The 18,792-nt window shown below is 45.9% G+C and overlaps 2 protein-coding genes across 6 annotated transcripts in view; one reads left to right on the plus strand and one right to left on the minus strand.

Annotated features, from left to right (window-relative positions):
- The first annotated feature begins 785 nt into the window (after positions 1-785).
- Positions 786-6,687, plus strand: RPL31 (ribosomal protein L31). Of its 2 annotated transcripts, none has more exons than XM_080602092.1 (5): positions 786-791; positions 1,566-1,681; positions 3,058-3,183; positions 5,977-6,089; positions 6,615-6,687. In XM_080602092.1, exons 2-5 carry the CDS (start codon positions 1,575-1,577, stop codon positions 6,644-6,646), a joined length of 378 nt encoding a protein of 125 aa, XP_080458218.1. In that variant the 5' UTR covers positions 786-791; positions 1,566-1,574; the 3' UTR covers positions 6,647-6,687. The 2 variants fall into 2 exon arrangements, with proteins under 2 accessions (XP_080458218.1, XP_080458217.1); XM_080602091.1 differs by lacking the exon at positions 786-791 and adding an exon at positions 896-1,001 and having other exon boundaries at positions 1,565-1,681.
- A 441-nt stretch (positions 6,688-7,128) lies between these two features.
- Positions 7,129-18,792, minus strand: part of TBC1D8 (TBC1 domain family member 8) — a 48,541-nt gene continuing 36,877 nt past the window's right edge. For all 4 annotated transcript variants that reach the window (XM_080601541.1, XM_080601540.1, XM_080601539.1 and 1 more), the window contains exons 12-20: positions 14,917-15,202; positions 14,279-14,408; positions 13,863-13,961; positions 13,199-13,267; positions 11,576-11,816; positions 10,265-10,330; positions 9,553-9,642; positions 9,289-9,389; positions 7,129-8,110 (exon numbers count right to left, since the gene is read on the minus strand). In XM_080601541.1, coding sequence (XP_080457667.1) covers positions 7,652-8,110; positions 9,289-9,389; positions 9,553-9,642; positions 10,265-10,330; positions 11,576-11,816; positions 13,199-13,267; positions 13,863-13,961; positions 14,279-14,408; positions 14,917-15,202 — 1,541 coding nt within the window. In that variant the 3' untranslated portion in view covers positions 7,129-7,651. The remainder of the gene's footprint in view (positions 8,111-9,288; positions 9,390-9,552; positions 9,643-10,264; positions 10,331-11,575; positions 11,817-13,198; positions 13,268-13,862; positions 13,962-14,278; positions 14,409-14,916; positions 15,203-18,792) is intronic.

Here is an 18,792-nt window from a genome sequence, read left to right on the forward strand (position 1 = left end):
GAAAGGGGAAGGGAAATCTGTCCATTTGTCCATGCAGGCAAGAGATGACGAAGGCACCCGAGCACCTCAGAAGAAATACCCATGGCAGTAAAACTTTGTGGGTCCCCATTACTATGATCGTGGAACCATTAGGGTTGGAAAGGACCTCCAAGATCACCTGGTCCAACCATCCCCCTACCACCAATGTCACCACTAAACCATGTCCCTAAGCACCACATCCAACCTTTCCTCGAACACCCCCAGGGACGGTGACCCCACCACCTCCCTGGGCAACCCGTCCCAATGCCTGACTGCTCTTTCTGAGAAGAAATGACGGAGGTCACAGGAAGAGAAAACCCCTTGGAGAAATCGTTTTATTCCCGGGGATGCTTGTGATACACCTGCATCTCCCCTGATTTTCAGTGGCTATGTCCAAAACAAGCTTAGCCTTGGGGCAAACACTTTTCTAAAGACAGCAGTACTGTAAGTAGTTATGAGGGAGAAGCTGTAAATATGGGGGGGGGGGGGGGGGGGGAGGAGGGTCTTCCACTACCATGTTTTAGTACATTGTGTGTAAGGATTTGGTGCACTTGTGAGGGCAGATTTAGCTCAGTATCGAGTTTTTCGTGCTCTGCCTCACTTCTCTACACCCTTATTCCAGGTTCGGGTGACTGCGCTCGCTCCCCACAGCGCGCACACAGCCTGTCAGTGCAGTTTCGCACCCAGGGCTGCCGTGACACCTCCTTTATCACACCACAGCACGGCCCCGGCCCCTGCCAGAGGAACCCGCAGGCGGCGGGACCCGGGCAGGCGCCCTGAGGCGCCTCACAGGGCACCAACGGCCGCGCCACGCCGCGCGCCCCCGCGGCGCCACGCGCGCCCCCGCTCCCCAAGGCGCGCACCCGCACCCCCCCTCCCGCCCTTCCTTTAGCGCCTGCGCAGTGAGCGCCTGCCGCCACCCGGAAGTGCCCGTGGCTCCCAGGCTGCCCTGCGCCATCCTTTCCGGCCCGCGCCCGGGCAGGGTAAGCGGCTCCGCGGGGCCGCCCGTCGTCATCCGCCGCCATCCGCCGCCATCCTCCCGCCGCGGGGGCAGCCCCAGGGCCGGGACGGTGCCGGGGGCGGCCCTGGGCGCGGGGCGGGCCGGGGGTCCCGGTGGGGAGGCGGGGGCCGCCCGCATCGGGCCTGCGGGGAGATGGGGGGGGGGGGGGGTGCGGCCTAGCGCCGGGCTGAGGGAGCCCCGCCGGGTGCGGGGGGAGGCGGCGGGATCTGAGGGGGCTCCCGGGCACCGGCGTGTCCTGGCGGGCAACCCGAAGGGTTTGGGAGGGCTGGGGCAGGAAGATGGGGGGCTCAGGGCGACGGGAAGGGGCTGGGGAGCCTCGGGGGGGGGGTTCGCAGGCCTGTCACGGAGATAGGAAATGGGCAGTGGGGCTGGGGAGGCGCTGCTTAAACTGTGAATGCGATGAAACTCTGCGACCCCATCCGGGATAATTTACCGAGTGTGGGAGCTGTGTGTGACAGCAAGGAGCAGGGGAGTGCGGGAGGGATCGTGGCGTGTTTGACGTGTTTCTGCGTGGCTGCTTTTCAGTGTTGCTGAAATGGCTCCTGCGAAGAAAGGTGGCGAGAAGAAGAAGGGACGGTCTGCCATCAACGAGGTGGTAACCAGGGAGTACACCATCAACATTCACAAGCGGATCCATGGCGTGTAAGTTCTTGGGTTTTATCCGTGAAATAAAGCGGCGTTTGGGAGTGGGTTCGGTGGGTTTTAAACTGCAGAGGACTGGATTTCCTGGCCTTAATTTGCAGGTAGAGCTATTTATCTCTGTGCCCAAGTTGTCATTCTTTCCCAACTGAAGTTTAAAATTCAGCCCATTATAGTAAGTTTTAGAAATTAAGTGCTGTTGTAATCAAATACTTGGATTTGTGCTTAACACGGGATTGTGTGAGGTGAACAATACTTGCTGGGTTTTGTGTGCGTTTGTGTAGGTGAGAGGAACTGACCTGACAACACGCTGAGTCTTGTACAGCCACGTAGCAGCAGCACAGTGCTTGAGAGGAGTTGTGAGAAACTGCCTTGCCCTTTGATTCTCTTAACGTGTGTATGGTGAAGTCACGTGGAAGAAAACTATACCCAAGTCAAACCAGTTTGAAATTGCTGAAATTAACTTAGAGCAGGAGAGAAGTGAGACAGCGGACTGTTATAAAACCATGGGTGAGGATGGGAGGCAGTGGTACCCTGACTGCTCATCATGCTAATTGTAATGCCAGTGTTCCTGTTCTCAGGCCCTCTTGTGTTGGGGAAGCATGAGATACTAAGGGGTGGAATACTTTTTATGTGTAATCCATATCTCAAGTGCAATTACCCAGCCCTGGTTAATATCAAGTAAATACCAAGAGTTGTTTCTAAGTAATGCTGAGTATAGCCCACTGTGGGGCCTGAGGCCCCGATGACCCTAGTCATGTGTACAGCAAAACAGTCGCAGCGCAGCTCTGACCTTCCCCGTCGCTGTCAGTCTCACAGAATGTGGCAGTTACAATATGCAGGAGACGAGCCGTGGTTGTGATACAGCTCTGGTGGGGCTTCTGGTGCGGTCCTTATGTGAAGAAAATAAACGTCAAATCCCATTTAACAGAAACTGTTCCCGGGAATAGCATCGGTTTTATTTTTGTGCTGTATATTTCTGTGCTGATAAAGTTACTTCAAGTTTGTATGACCATTGCCGTGCTGCTGTTTTTTCTAGGCCTTTTAGTTACAGTCTCTCTGAAAGCTCTGATCTCTTCAGTAGTTGTGCAAGAAGCGATAGTGTGAACATTTTAGAAATGAGACTTAAGATCTGGGTGGTCTTGCAGCTGCAAAATTTTACTGAGCTCATTCTGTGTAGATGTGCGTGGCTTCTGTTTGGCATAGACTTGGAGGTGAGCAGCTACCTAAAGGTCTGGTCACGCTGTGATGCGGCCGAGGTTGCTGAACAAAATGACTGAATGGTATGTTCAGAGAATATCAGTGTTTGACTGCTGCAACGAGTGTCCAGTGCTGACAGATCCCTGAAGTTCACTAAATGGCTCTCCTGTTTGTCCTAGGGGTTTCAAGAAGCGAGCACCGCGTGCTCTCAAGGAAATCCGCAAATTTGCAATGAAAGAAATGGGTACTCCTGACGTTCGCATCGACACCAGGTTGAATAAGGCAGTCTGGGCTAAAGGAATAAGGTACGTCTTGGCGGCTTTCTGCCTTGGGTGAGGGAGGACTTCAAGGGGTAGACAGATCTGTAGCCTGTGCGTGCGTTTTCTTTGCAAATGCTTCCTTTCTTACAGGGCGTGTGCTAAGCTAAGCTTATACTCACCTCCGTGTTCTGGTCAGCTCCCTCGGTGACCTTGTAGCAAAGCTTCAGTAAATTCTGGAGTTGAAAGACCTTCACTCTGCCTCTAGTGAGAAACCAAAGGGAGAAGGAATGTGGGTTTTGCACCAAAAAAAAAAAAGGATTGGAGGTATTGTAGTACTGCAGTATTCCAATCCAATCCTAATGGCAGCAGGTACGTTTTAGAAACTTGTTGATAGCTGCAGTCCCAGGCCGGGTACCTGGGACCTGTGAGGTGCCCGAACAGAGTTAGGTTTGGAAGCGTGGTGAGTTGGCAGATGCTGTGCAAGGAAATAACGAGGTGTGTGTTAAATAGGGCCGTTAACCTTGTTTTGAAAGCGCAAATGATGAGGTGCTTGGGGACCAAAACAGGACAGCTTTGGTTGATTTGCTGCCACAGAGGCAGCTGATGCGGGAGTTGATGTGACGTGTTAAGGTGGCCCAAAGGCTTTTATGAAAAGACGGGGAGGGGTGGGACCTCTTACACCATAATACAAGGCTACGTGACAGGGATTCCTACTGTAAGTGATGAACTGAGCACCCACAGGCCCTCGTTTTAAACCGCATCTTCTAGGAAATAGAAGCCTACGTCTAGCCTGTGCCATATGCACAGTCCTAACCTGGGGCTGTGCGCCTTGGCCAACCCTTCTGTCAAAAACAGCGGGAAGACGGGCCCAAATCGGGTTGCTGTGCTCTGTCCCTGCTGTGAAGCTGTTCTGGTTCGTACGCAGAGGAGTCGCAGTTGAGCCAGGCGACAGCATGATCAGAGCTCAGCAGTGAGGCAGCTACCTAGGGCTTCTTTGCACTAGCTTGTGGGAGCGCGTTCTGTGGAGCAGGAAGTCGCCACACCTGTCTTCCCACTGTGAGTTGAACTGCAATTTTCACTCGTCCGGAATTGCTGAGGTATGCAAAGCAGAACATGCTCCTCTGGGAGGGTCAGGAGAGGCCAAAATCACAGTGTCAGCCAGCGTGGTGGTCAGGGATCCAAGCGAAGTTGTGAGAAATGCTTTCGGCTTCAGAAGGGGGTGAATTGAAACAAGTTCCTGAGTCTTAGTGTATGGATAAAAACGCTCTGTGCTAGATCTGATTTAGTAAGCGTGCTCTGAGAAGGTACAGCAAGGAGGAATTTCCTTCTGAAGTTGTGTGAGATACTCGGAGCAAGACTAGTCCAAAGCCCTGAGTTCATCTGAGGTAGGAGGTTACTCTAGAAACGGTGCAGACAAGTTACTTGGTGCCTGCCCTCAGCATCACGTTTTGTGCAGTATTAGGGGAGGACGTGAGGCTGTGACTTCGTGTCACAAAACCATCTCAGCAGTTCAGTTGTGGTTCCGTGGCTGTTGTGAGGAAGAAATGTTGATCAGTTGTATGCCCATAAATAAGACCTTGGTTGAGCTGTAATGTTTACTAAAATTGCACCCTGACTTGTGGCATACAGGCTGGGCAGTACTCTGACTCTTGACAGGGCACACAGGCTTTCAGGATAGTTGTGGGGTTATTTTTTCCCCTCCCTATTCTCTGTTGAGGAAAGAATGCCGGGCACAGGCACAGACAGGAGCCGAGTGGCTGAGGAGCAGCTCAGCAGAAAGGGACCTGGGGGTGCTGGTGGCAGCAGGCTCAGCACGAGCCAGCAGCGTGCCCTGGCAGCCAGAGGGCAAACCCCATTTTGGGGTGCATTAAGCACAGCACAGCCAGCTGGTCAGAAGAGGTGGTTCTCCTCCTGGATTTAGTGTTGGTGCAGCCTCACCTTGAGCATTGTGTGCAGTTCTGGGCTCCACAATATAAAAAGGACACTAAGGTACTTGGAAGTGGAGGGCAGCAAAGCGGGTAGAAGGGCTGGAAGGCATGTGATGTGAGGAGGCTGAGGACACCTGGGCTGTCCAGCCTGGAGAAAGGAGGCTGAGAGGTGACCTCAGTGCTCTCTGCAGCGTCCTGAGGAGCGGAAGCGCAGAGGGAGGTGCCAGTCTCTGCTCCCTGGGCACCAGTGACAGGACACACAGGAATGGCACAGAGCCGTGCTGGGGGGGGTCAGGCTGGGCATTGGGAAAGATTTCTTTCCCGTGAGGGTGGTCAAACACTGGAAAAGGCTTCCTGGAGAGGTGGTTGATGCCCCATGCCTGTCAGTGTTCAAGAGGCATTTGGATGACGCCCTCCAGCCCTGAAGTGGTCGGGTAGTTGGACTCGGTGCTCTCTGAAGGTCCCTTCCGACTGAGCTGTTCTGTTCAGCTAACGCATGCTTGTTAGTAACAGCTGCTTGCTGATCACACTCACGCTGTGCCCCACGATCAGATCATCTTCACGGTGTATCTCCTGGATCAGTAGTAGACTGATGGTGCACTCCTGACTCCACGCACCCACTATGTTGTGGATTCGTCTAACTCAAGGCTCGGTTAACTCTTACCTGCTCACTTGAAAACGAAGAAAGCTGCTCTGAGGCAAGCAGTTCAAACTGCAAGGCACAGGCTTTCATTCTTGTTATGGTGCTGAGACAAACAGAATTGACTCATCACTGTCTTTTCACAAATAAGTGAAGCTTAAGAAATCAGCGAAGTTTGTGGCCATGGAGCAAAGTCCTTTTTTCTTCCCTGTTAACTAAAAAAAAAATCAGTACATAATTTATTGAAAACTAATGTCATCTTTGTTTTAGGAACGTTCCTTACCGCATCCGTGTGCGTTTGTCCAGAAAACGCAACGAGGATGAAGATTCCCCAAACAAGCTGTACACACTGGTTACCTATGTACCAGTCACAACATTCAAAGGTAACGTTGCGTGCTCTTTCTCCGCACCGTGTTGTAGTGAGCAGCTAGTGGAGTGGGACAGCTCCTCCTGCAGTACAAGACCGGGATGAAAAGCGTGCAGAAGGGGCCAAACGGCTGGCTTAACTTGCTCTGCTGTAGAGAACAGGACTGCTAGCTAGCCTGATCAGCATTACAACCCAAATAGAGAATTTAGTGAACTAATAGAAACACGTAAATTCTGAGAGAATAAAAAACACCGACCGTAGTTGTTAGGGTGGTTTAAGGTTTGTGTTTTCCTACGTGAAGTCCACCTGATGTTGGAAGCTCAAGCTGGTTGAGCCTTTCTGCTTGTCAGCTGTGAAAAGTATCCTGTTTGCAAAATAATTTAAGATGAAACTTTCATTTGTGCCTATGCAGTTTGTTTTTCCAGAAATAGATCAGCAAACTAGCTTTGAAACTGTAGGGGGAGTTCTCTTGGGAAGACTTGCATATACATAAAGGGGATTGTCCTGGGAATGGATAATGATGCAATTTCTTGTTCTGCAGGCCTACAGACAGTCAACGTGGATGAAAATTAAACTCATTTTAGTTACAATAAAACGATAAAAAGAAAGTTTAAGTCTTTTGTGTGTGTGTTGTCTGGTCTCTTCAAGCTCTCATTCATAAAGCATTGAATTGAACAGGTGTCAGGCTCTTCAAACACCTTACTTCACTGGGGCGTGTACATAATGGTGTGATTCTTTTTTTTTTTTAATAACACTAGAATTCAACATGTGAATGTAATGTGGAAGATAAATGTGTGGGTGGCAGAGTCCTAGTGTTTTGTTCCTGGGGGAATAAAGAGCTGTCACACTGGTATTTTAACAGTACTTTGTGTATGTAACCTCTCAGGATAAAGTCTGGGGCTGGTCCCCTGCTGGTCTTCCAGACAGAACAGGAGGCTTCTCCCAAACACGGCTGCACCACACTGAGCCACAGGGTCTCAGGGAACTCGTCTAATGAGGAGGGACTGAAGGCACTCACCTGCCATAAACCAAGAAGTACTGCCAATGCAAGTCTAGTACAAAAAGGGTTTATTGAAAAGTGCATGTTTTCACAGACCAACATCAGAAGCACAGTCCATGTACACTTAACATGTCAGCAAGACATACAAATTGGAATAGACTCAAATATATTAAAATAGTTTCAATTACCAGCATTGAAACGGTTTTCAGTATTAGTGCAAAAAAGGCAACCCAAACAAACTGCAGACAGTAGCTGAGAATTTTTTACCCCATTTTTTTTCTTTTTTTTAAAAAAAAAAAAAAAAAAGATGACGAGCCAGCCTCTGCTGTACTCCCAGTACGGAAGAGGACTTCAGTGTCTTCACGCTGTAGACAGATGTTTCCTTTTACATTCAAAACAAGAACATAATAAATCAATGGCACAAAACAACTTGTACACTCTTTAGCTTTTAAAGCTATTAAACTGAAAACCACAGACCAACAAATTGTTTATCAAAAGTCCACTGCTAACTGAAAGCCTTTTACAGTATGTGCTTTGGCATAATGTCAGTGCATGTCGGTTTTTTGACAGGTTTGCTGCTACTGTGTGCTTAGTTTTGTCTGTTCGCCCCGTGACTGGCAGCTCATCCCGTTTGTTTTGAGACTGTATTGGTGTAGTTTTGCGTTCTCAAGTTTTGGTTTCAGTTCTAAGGGCTTTTCAAAGAAATTAACTAACGACTGTTCGGTCAAGAGGGATGCTAAAATATGTTCAAAAGAGACAGTCCAGTCCCCTTCGGTTACCGGTGACGACTGAGAGTCTTTGTGAGGGGTCTTCACAGTGTCAGTAAACACGGCGTCCTGATCTGCGGCCGCGGCCTCGGGCTGCAGGTCCTCAGTGAACTCATCCGATCCACTCCCCAGGCTGATGCTCCTTTGTCCTACCTCGCCAATCTGCAGTAACAGCGTGGTCACGGTGGCAATGGCTTGATACAAGTCGTTCTCCTCTGGGTCTTCGTGGAACATGCTGTACAGGGTTTTGCAGAACTGAATGAATTCCCTCTGTAAAGGATGAGAAGCTAGAATCAAAACTGCTGAGCAGCCACGCTGCGGGTGACCGTAGGAGGCAGGAGAGGGCACAGTACTGCAAAGGAATCCGGAATACTCTGTGCGGACTTGCTCGTTTTTAACTTCTGCTTGCTTTTAAAAAAAAAAGGCTAGCAAAGGGATTTCAATTTCCACTGATGCTAGGAAGTATCTGTACTGCAAATCAAAAGGGGGACCAGGACAGAAAAGTATTGTGCTCCCTCGATCAGAACAGGCAATAAGGACATCACAAATGATCAAAGGCAAACGAGGGGATGCAAACTGGTGGAAAAACAGTGCTTGTTACACAGGATCACAACCAAAGTAACACCTGTAGGCCTGCAAGCAACTTCCCTTCTGCTATTTCTCTCCATCTCTAACCAGCTCTTTTTTTTTTTTTCTAATAATAAAATGCAGGCTCCTTCCCCTGCTCACACATCACAGATGCTTATCAGGCCAAGAGCTGATATTTTAATATCCTGTTAGGATAACTGTCAGTCCGGAAGTTTCACACAAAAATAGGTTAATTCAAGCTGGAAGAGCCCTCAGGAAGTTCAATCAAATGATGCCTTCGTGCGAGATGAGGGGGCCCTGCTGAGCTCATGAAAGGCCGAGTACATGCCACCCATTTAAAACTGTTAAGCAGCGCCATCACAGAAGGAGCTCCAGGTACGGTCTCATCTTTATACGGCCATACACATGTTTTCCTAATAGAGGCCCCCCCTTCCCCCAGTAGATTTCCATATACCAGCACCTGACGTTGGCAAGTCTCAGCTGGCGATGAATCAACCAGGTTACCCCGTTCGGTAGGGAGGAGGTGAGGAAGAACAGAACAGCAGTACACATTGTCAGGAATTCTTGGGGACTGAGGAGGGCTTTTTTCCAGCCCGCTACACTGCAGGTGAGGGTGGGTCTGAAACTCTTCTATTCACCAGGCAGCCCGAGGAGAGGAAGCTGCTAGGAAGGTGGCTGAGTTTTTAAACGAGATGCCTTCTCCCTGGATCAGAGTAAGCAAATCCTAGATATCTAAAGGACTGAATCGAAACTTGGGCTTAAGTTACGCTTAATCAGGATGAGTTCAACTGCTGTATTTAGTTCATCTGTGAATGCTCTCCGCTTCTTTAAAAGCAGACCACAGCCTCCAATATACATACCTGGCTCATTTTTGGCAATTCTTTTTCAGTTTTGGTATCCTTTTCTTTGGCGAGATCCTTCAGCATCTGCTTCAACTGCTTTTGGTAATCTACTGCATCACCTTTTACGGAGTAAACAGAAAAAGGAGAACTAGTTTTCAAGCCGTTGCAGTAAATCAACATTTCAAAACAAAAACCAGAGAGCGAAGATAATGGAGCAGGGTTACCAAATGGACAGTTGGTTATCTCATTATGCACACGGGTTAGAGAACCATTTCCACGTACCGTTTGCTTTTCCAATGACTAGTGGTCTTGAAGTTGACAGCAAAGGATTCTTCAGTGGTGACTGGCTGTCTCTTTCATTTTCGGTGAGAGCTAGCCAAAAATTGAGAAGTGTACTGATTAATCCTTCAAATGCTGCACAATGGCTATTTATGCTTTTAACATTTACATACTTGAAGAAAGCTAAATAATAGGGCAAAGATGTTCTTAAGCAGTTACTTCATTAAATCATAATGTAAAATTATCTTAATGTAAGTAAGGCTGGTGCTGCAGGGAGAGAGTAGGACGTTTGCCAAGAATGGCATATTTAATTTAAAACTTTGCACAGAGAAAGTACCACAAAGTTTTGTCACCTAATCAAAAGTGGATCAGGATGTGATAAGGACATTTTTAGTGTAAACAGAGTATAACCATGCAAAAATGTTTTATCCCAGTTCATATTTTGCCTAGAAGTAACCATAAAATTGTCTACAAAATATCTCAGGATGCAGCAGATGTGAGCCTTAGCATCGTGTATCTATAAATTCCACCAAAAAAGGTTTTAACTGAAGTCGTTTTTGAAATGCAGCAAGCATAATTACAAATGCAAATCCTATCTATACTCCCAGCTGAAGGAAGCAGAACAGGGTTCTTCGTTAAGCAGCCTATTCCCAAAAGCTTTAAGCAAGAGTTTTTGGAGGAAACTGAGGTATTCATTCCCTTTCAAATTTCTTACCAGGCGGGATATGGAGCTTGTATAGTAACTTTATCTTCTCATTCATTTCTCCATTATACATGACATCTGCAAGAAAAAAAAAAAGAAAAAAAAAAGAACAATAAGGAAGTGGACTAGAGCATTTATTTTCACAGCTTAAAATAAATCAGCCATCTCTAAGCACAAAAGATAATTGTTTGCACGGACAATGTAAGAAAACATATGGCCAGTATATTACTTTGAAATATTTTAAGTTGTGCCTGTTAATGAGGAACAGCAGGTGACAGCCATCTGTTTTGTTCTTTGTTCTTGTAAGATAGACTGGGAGTACCACAAACCCTGTGGAACTTCATCATCGTTTAAAAATATCAAGGAGAACGGTAGGGAATCTAACAAAGACTGTTGCCACAGATAAACAGGAACATGAAAGGGGAGAGACAGAAAACTCGCTTCCTTGGGGGCCATCAGATTCTAAGTGTTTCTCCCCTTCGGCCCTTACTGCTGATCTATATAGAAAAAGCCCCAAAGAGATAACTGCTTCACGTAGAATACAGCTAATATTTTCAGTGACCAGTAGAAATGAGATTTTAAACTTTCAAAGGGACTGAAAAACTGTGAAAACTTTTTTTTAATTGAAAGAATATGAGAACTAAAATCACATAATGCAATATAGGTTGGTTTGCTTAACATCAAAAAAGAATAGCTTAAGTGGCAAGAATATGGATTTACTCAATTTATTGAAGCTCTTGACTATTGAATCATTTTTTTCAGTTGGCGTCAGGCAACAGTTGAGATGCAGCACTATTCTTCAGCCAGATTTTGGGATGGAAAGCCTCATCTCATTAGCACAGCTGGTGGCCTCAAGCACCACGCTCAGTCCTTTCTGGTCAGATTTTATTTGTTCTGCTTATTGTTAACATGAGGCAAGCAGCAATCTTATATAATCTTATATAAGAAAAAAGTAAGTCTTGAGGAAGCAATTACAGATAATATACTGCAATTTCAAAGGTATACCGAATGCAGCAATCTGGCAGAGAGCATTTCCTAGCTTTCCACACAGCTCCACGTATGATTTTAATTCCTAGAATATTTTCAACAAAATTCCTATTACATATTTTAATACAATATTGAATCATGACCTTCGGTTGTCTTTTAAATCTAATTACTTCATGTGATTGGAACACTAAATATTAAGAAAGGTGACTGGTTAGGAGACTGACACATCCAAGAAAAACACCCGTCTGCATCCTCTTGTGCCAGTTACGTGCCATCTGTGTCTCACCCCGTGCCACCCCACCCCTGCCCACCTTCCCCCGTGTGTGAGAGCGATACCTAAGCAGCTGGCGAGCCCCTTGAACTCGATCAGACGGTCCATGTTCTCATCCAGGAGCCGGAACGTCCTCTTGGCGAGGACATCGGTGTGCTCCCCACACGTCCAGGGCGAGACGAGCTTGTAAAGGTTCGTGAACTGCTGGGCATCAATCCGGTACTGCTCAGCGTACGGCCTGCTGGGGTCATGTCGCTCGACGACGGGGCTCGTCGTGTCCCAGTAACATCTGATGAGATGTTCCCTCTAGGAGAAATCAAAGGCGGGAGAGAGGAATTGCAGTCTGCGGTATCAAAAGAGCACGACTGGCAGAAAAAGGCATTCACATCAAAGTGTGCTGGAAATACTCAAAATTCTCTTTGTGTGTGGCGTTATGATGATACTGAGACTGTTCCTGTGAGGAAAAGCAAAGTATGAATCTTTAATTAGGCTATCCAAGGGCTCTCATCATTTCCAATGGATAATTAATCAACTTGAAGAGAAACTGGACAGATTCTTGGAAGAAATTTACTGCTGCTGACACTCTGTTAGCCACATCTGGCCCATGATGTCTCTAACCATCCAAAGGTACAGGGGACCATAGAAAATTTAGGCTGTTACTTATGCCTGACCTGCTCATTTATTCTCTCCCAGACCTCTCTGCCTGGATACTGTTCCTATTAGTCTTCCCCTAGAGACACGCTGATGCAGAACGAAGGGTCCTAACAGAACAAGCTGCCCCAGGGGAACAAAGGAGATAACGAAATAAGGAACCACAAAGAAACCAAGTAAGAAACGGGAAGGAGTACAAGCAAGTCGGAGATCAAAAACAGCAGCAAGGAACAGGAGGGAAGCACTACAGAGCAAGCTCCAGCAGCATCCTCTTGCGACCACTAATGGATTGAGGATACAGCTGCTCTTATCCACAATGCTACATGGCACTAAGCACATACCACAATAATATTCTCAGTGCCTAGTATTTATGGATGAACAATACACCTCAGAAATGTCCATTAGAGGTCATAATTGCATACTTGGAGCTCTAAATCAAGTATATCTGCACAATCTTAGATGTCCCTGTCTCCAAATAACTTCTACAACAGCTCTTTCAAATACCATCCTGACACAGAGGAACTGAAACAGAGGCTGCTTTTGATGTAAAAAAATAAAACTATTAGAAAACTGGGAACAGACAGCGAAGACATAAGTTTCTGTTTGTTTGTTTTTTGTTTTTTTTTCCCATGGAAAACAGAGATTCTTACCTTTAAAGAGCATTAAGAGAGCAGGACTACAGAGCTCCCAGTGAGAATATCTACATATTAAGTCTAGTCTGCATGTGGAAATTACCAGAACCTAATTTCTCATGGACCATTACCTAGCAGCAAGTTAGAAAAGAAATTCTGAAGTAGTTCTCCTTTGAATGATCAGGACGTTAATACATCTCTTTAACAACTGGACAACCACAGAAAAGACGAAACGACAAGGTCCAGCTTCAGATCTCATCCACGTAATACACCTGGGCAGACAGAGGACCTCTCCCAGAAGTCCCAGACACAACATCTGAGATGGCTCCACTAAGTGAAGGCTGCAGGTTATACCCAGAAGCTTCACTCAAGTACCTTCATCCCCTACTTTTCAGGTACACCAACCTTGAACAAGTCATACAATTCCTCTAGATCTTCGGGAAGAATTGAAACATCTGGGATGACAACTCGGAGCTTTAAAAAAAAAAGAAAAAAAATGCATTAGTCATAATGCTTGCTACTGTCATCACTGACATGGACAAGCACATGAACCCTCCCAGTGACGGTACTTATGTGGTACAACTGAAAACTGGAGTATTGAAAAATCTTTTCAATTTTTCCTCCTTCAGGTTCACTGGTTGGACAAATCCGTGAAAAGAGAAATCCCTCAAGGGCTGTTAGAAACAAAGACAGGAAGTCCCTAAGCTGCAGGTCACAGGAGGCCAGGGAAGCATCACATCAGGATCGCTCTGTTCTTGCTCTCTTCCCTGGGCATCTGCCTATGGCCACTGGCACTGGGGTAGACTGTCCTGCAGTTGTTCTTTATGTTATAGCCACCCCTGAAAATAACACACGTGGCTGCAGAACAAAAACATCAGCATCCCAGAAAGGAGCTTCCTTCAGAGTCAGTAATGACTTTTTCATGCTTCTTTCATGAAGCTTTCATGCTTTTCATGCAGACATTTTTCATGACTTGACACCTTTAAAAAAAATGAGAGCTGGCTGCCATACGGCAATGAGAGTGAGGGGAGATGTTACACTATCTCAGCCTAAACAACATTTTACTCACCACATTTTGCTTGGTTGTATCTTCGTGGCTTTGCAGAACACGAATTCTGTGTTTGTAGCGCATGTGCTCTATCTGTTCCACAGAGTGGTCTCCAAATTTCTAGAACAGAGGAACAGAAGTTTATATTTTATAGTACATTACTATCTTTGTATTTCCAATAAAGTGTATTTCCAGTAGATTGGAAATGCAACTTTTAGTGTCGTGACTCCATAAAGATCCCATGGATTAAAGCATATTCAGTCTCTGAGCTGTCCATTTAGGTAGTTATACTACACTCAGCCCTGTGCATTTAAGCACTTATTCAAGGAATCTCTAAAGATATGTATTAACTGTCAAAACATCCATGTTGAGTTTAAACCTTTTTCTTTTTTAAAATTATGACTCAACTGACCAGTAGACACCAAGCTGTATTTTACCTCGTAGGAATCATGAATTAGGTTTGCGATTTCAGTCACTGGAGTGGCTTCCTGATCATCGCTGAAAAATGCATGGTGATTACCAATAGGTGGCAGAGGGCTCTCCTCATTTTTAACGTGCTCTAAAAACCTACAGGGAACAAATACAAGCAATACGGATTACTCTGCACTATTCTTTTCTCAGTATAACTAAATAAGTCCTATGGGTCAGACTTAAAAAATAAATTTGTTTTTAGGCTGCTACACTTTTCAGAAATGCCTTCAATATTACTCATCCTAGGAACTGCAAATCTGCCAAATGAACAAATGCTGCCCAAGGAAGAAAACTGTCTCCTTGAAGTCTGGAGCAGGAAGCTCGTCACTCTAAGGAAGACACTAAGAGCAACAGTATAGATTGCACGCTGACGCAGTCCACGCATGTCTCGGCACCGCCAGGAAATTTCACAGGACACGGATTTGTCAAATTTACAAAGCCCATTGTTTAAGGCAGACACTGCGAAAGCAGCAGGAGCAAGTTAACACGGAGGGTACTGCCTGTGCCTCCAGTTGTTATGACAACGGCACCTAAACGCCTTTGTTTTACAGCAGAATGATCTGCGAGGGAAGCGAAGCTCCCGCAACCAGATGCGTGACAGTACCTGCTCAGAATCATCAGGGCCTGCCCGTCATCCTTGCTGTTACACAAGTCCACCGCGTTGGCTTCGAGTATGGCCAAGCCTAGCTGGAAGATGGCTTTGATCCCATCATAGAAAAAGCAATCGACGACATTCACAGCACTTTCCAGAGGCATGATGCTCAGAAAAAGGGTGAGGAACCACGAAAGAGAAATGGAAGCTAATGTAGTCAGATCCTTCATATGTTCAGCCAGTTCTGGAAGCTGCTCTTTTATAAGCTCTTCGAACACCGACTGGTCTACCTGAGCACCTGCAAGTCATAAAAAACAGTATTAACCAGGACCACTGCAGGCAAAATTATTCTTTAAAGTTAATGATCGCTGTCAACTATCGACTGCAAGGCTTCTTTGAAATTTAAACTGACAAGATATGCACGCACCTACAATGAAAAATCCCATTATCTTCCTGCTGTGATCTCAGCCCCAACCCTTAAGTTTGTAATCCTTACTGAACAACTTTCTGCAAGAAGACCATGTTGGTTGTGCTAAGTGCCTTTAGGGTGCAATAAAATAGTAATAGCAGCAGCTGTTGTTTTTGGCTAAAAGAGCACATAATAGTTAAGTGATAGCAAAAGCAATCTTAAAGCATTTTACTGTTCAACGTGGGAACTATGCAATGACAATAAAGCAGCACATATTCCTCTCCAGTGTATGTACTCAAGCAAGCAGGCAGCAGCGCTTTCATTCCAGGTAACAAAATATAAAAGATGGCTACATATACTAAGCAAGAAGAAAAATATTTACACATATATACGTGTGCATATATATATATATTTATATACAAAAATATACACAAATATTTACACATATGTAAGTGTAAAGATACTTTTTTTTTTTTATAAGACAAGCTTTCTGCAATGCCCAGATAACATCTTTCCTAACCATCCCAACCAGTCTTTCCAAAGGAAGCAGATTAGGGCCCTGTTCCTTCTGTTTCCGCTATTAGATCAGGTACAGTCCTACAAGTGCCGAGTACTGAGGGACAATCACGTCCCTCATCCTGCTGGCCACACCATTTCTGATGCTGGCCCAGATGCCATTGGCCTTCTTGGCCACCCAAGCACGGTGCTGGCTCATGTTCAGCCGCCTGTTGACCAGCACCCCCAGGTCCTTCTCTGCCAAACAACTTTCCAGTCACTCTTCCCCAGGCCTATCCACCTGCATGGGGTTGTTGTGACCCAGGTACAGTAGCCAGCATTTAACCTTGTTGAATGCCGTAGAGCTGGATGTGGCCCATCAATCCAACCCATCCTGATCCCTCTGCAGAGCTTTCCTTCTTTCAAGCAGATGCAGGAAGATATAGTTTCATATCATTCACGTAGCCTACGTCTACAAACCAGATCTGACACATCAGGAATCACAGAAAATACTGAGTTGGAAGGGACCCAAAAGGATCATTGAGCCCAACTCCTGGCTCCACACAGGACCACCCAAAAACCAGACCATGTGTCTGAGAGCGGTGTCCAAAGGCTCCTTGAACTCCGTCAGGCTCAGTGCCGTGACCACTGCCCCGGGGAGCCTGTCCCAGTGCCCGACCACCTCTGGGTGCAGAACCTTTCCCTAACCCCCAGCCTGACCCTCCCCTGTCCCAGCCCCATGCCGTTCCCTCGGGTCCTGTCGCTGTCCCCAGAGAGCAGAGCTCAGCGCCTGCCCCTCCGCTCCCCTCGTGAGGGAGCTGCAGGCCGCCATGAGGCCTCCCCTCAGCCTGCTCTGCTCGGGGCTGAACAAACCAAGGGGCCTCAGCCACTCCTCGTAGGTCTTCTCCTCCAGACCCTTCACCGTCTTCATAGCCCTCCTTTGGACACTCTCGAACAGTTTTATATCTTTCTTATACTGTGGCACCCAAAACCGCACACAGTACTTGAGGTGAGATCTCACCAGCAGAGCAGAGCAGGACAAACACATCCCTCAGCCAGCTAGCAACGCTGCGCCTGACGCACCCCAGGTTACACACCCCAGGAGCTTTAACCAAAGATGCTACAAGTTAAAAACGTTCCTGAATACAAAATTTCGATTATTCTATCATTCCTTTCAAGTTATTACAGGTAGTTAGTTGTTCTTTCTCATAGTCTGTATTCTATGGACTATGCTAATACTGGGAGACAACTTCATTTGCCTTGATCCTGATACATATGTATCCCTAGCTCTCCAAACTTCTGCTATCCAAAGGCAGAAAAGATCCTGGGCAAACTGTGGCAGAGAGCCAGCATCTTTTGGTTTTGAATCCAAATCATGAAAAAACAGTTCTCTGCCTTAGAACTTTTCACATTAAGCCACAAAAAGCTTCTGCCAGTCAGTGAACAAACATTTCAATACCACAAATCGAAAATAAGTACCCAGGGACATGCAAAGAGCTTTTACGAAACACATCAAGCACGCTTTGAAGGGACAGCCTCCTCACATCAGATGATCATGAATAAGAAGGATGAAGAAAACAGAAGAGAAAACAGACTGCGGTTACTCAACGGAGTGCATTTGTTTTGCTTTAACAAGCTATTTTTATATTTTTTTTAATTTTAACAATTTAATAGCCATAGCTAACAGATGACAAAAAGCTACAGCAGGTTTTAGCAGTATTTGAAGGAATCTAGAGACAGATAGGCAGACACATAGAAAGATCATTCCAGCCTCAGCATGGAAGAGACTGACAAAAGCAGACATTTAAAGGGAATAGGCACTGCTAACCAGATCTTTTGCAGAATATCACTTTATAATTAAATGTTGACATTGTACATGAAAGTCAAGCAGGTGTATTCAAAGTTACTTTTATGCCCACCTTTTCATTAGGCTCCCAGAAACCATGATATCTGAGCAACTGAATCTCTAGTGTATTGAATCATGAAACCATAGTGAGGTAGGAAAATACCAGGGTATCCATTCAAAAAATGATGACCCAAGGTGCGAACTAAATGACTTCTCCATGACTGAAAAGGCAAATCAGAGAAATGAAGTGAGGTTTTCACTGTTTTAAAAATCATAATAGCAACATGATGACAATCTAAAAGATAAAGTGGAGTAAGATGGCCTGCTGGTTCATGGAGAGGATGGAAAAGTCTTGGTAACATGAGAAACAGGTACGTATGACTCTTGCCTCCACTCTTGACTCAAGTAAAACTTGATTCTATCTTGCAGCTATCTGCTTATAATTTCCTCCATGCACTGCAGAAGGGACAAGGACTGAGAGAATTCCTGAAGTATGAGATAATGGGTACCAATCCTGCCTGTTTGCAAGCAGTGAAATGATGAAAATGCTTGTTAAAAGGTAACAGTCACAGCTGGCAAAACCAAAGGAGGGAGATGGTCACATGATAAAAAGGTTGAGTAGGACTGAATTGCCTAAGTTTTGAAAGCAAACATTAAAAAAAAAATTAAAATGATATGGAATGTCATAAAGAAAAGGTCCAAGAAAAGATTGAGCTATGGAGGGCTGGAATAACCAAGGTCATTAATTCAGTAGCTGTTCTGCCTGTACAAATGACTGACTCACACTTGAAGAGGAAAAGCACAGTGACGGGTACCAAGGTCAGAGATTACCGAAGTTATAGAGAGATCAAAATCTGGACATTTTTGGCAGCATGGATAAAGAGGAAAAGTTGGGTCTTGGAAGCGTTATGCAGGAAAAAACAAGACAAAGTTTAGACAAGAGCTGGTTGGAAATCAAAAAAAGAAAGTTAAATGAAATGTGAAGCCAAAAATACTAACTCAAGCAACAGGAACCAGAGGAGGCAGGGTGGGGAAGATCAGTTAGCGCTGATTTGGCCACACTAAGGTCTAGGGTAAATCAACGCTGCAGAAATAATTACTCAACAAAGCAACCACGCTGCAAAACTGCACGGCTGCT

Source organism: Anser brachyrhynchus (genome assembly GCF_964034855.1).
Source record: "Anser brachyrhynchus genome assembly, chromosome: 1".
Classification (NCBI taxonomy): domain Eukaryota; kingdom Metazoa; phylum Chordata; class Aves; order Anseriformes; family Anatidae; genus Anser; species Anser brachyrhynchus.

Excerpts from the sequence above, each read along its gene's own strand:
- RPL31 (XM_080602092.1), top strand. The coding sequence starts at position 1,575 with ATGGCTCCTGCGAAGAAAGGTGGCGAGAAGAAGAAGGGACGGTCTGCC. Across the intron at positions 3,184-5,976 it reads GTCTGGGCTAAAGGAATAAG|GAACGTTCCTTACCGCATCC; the intron begins GTACGTCTTGGC and ends TCTTTGTTTTAG. Across the intron at positions 6,090-6,614 it reads ACCAGTCACAACATTCAAAG|GCCTACAGACAGTCAACGTG; the intron begins GTAACGTTGCGT and ends CTTGTTCTGCAG.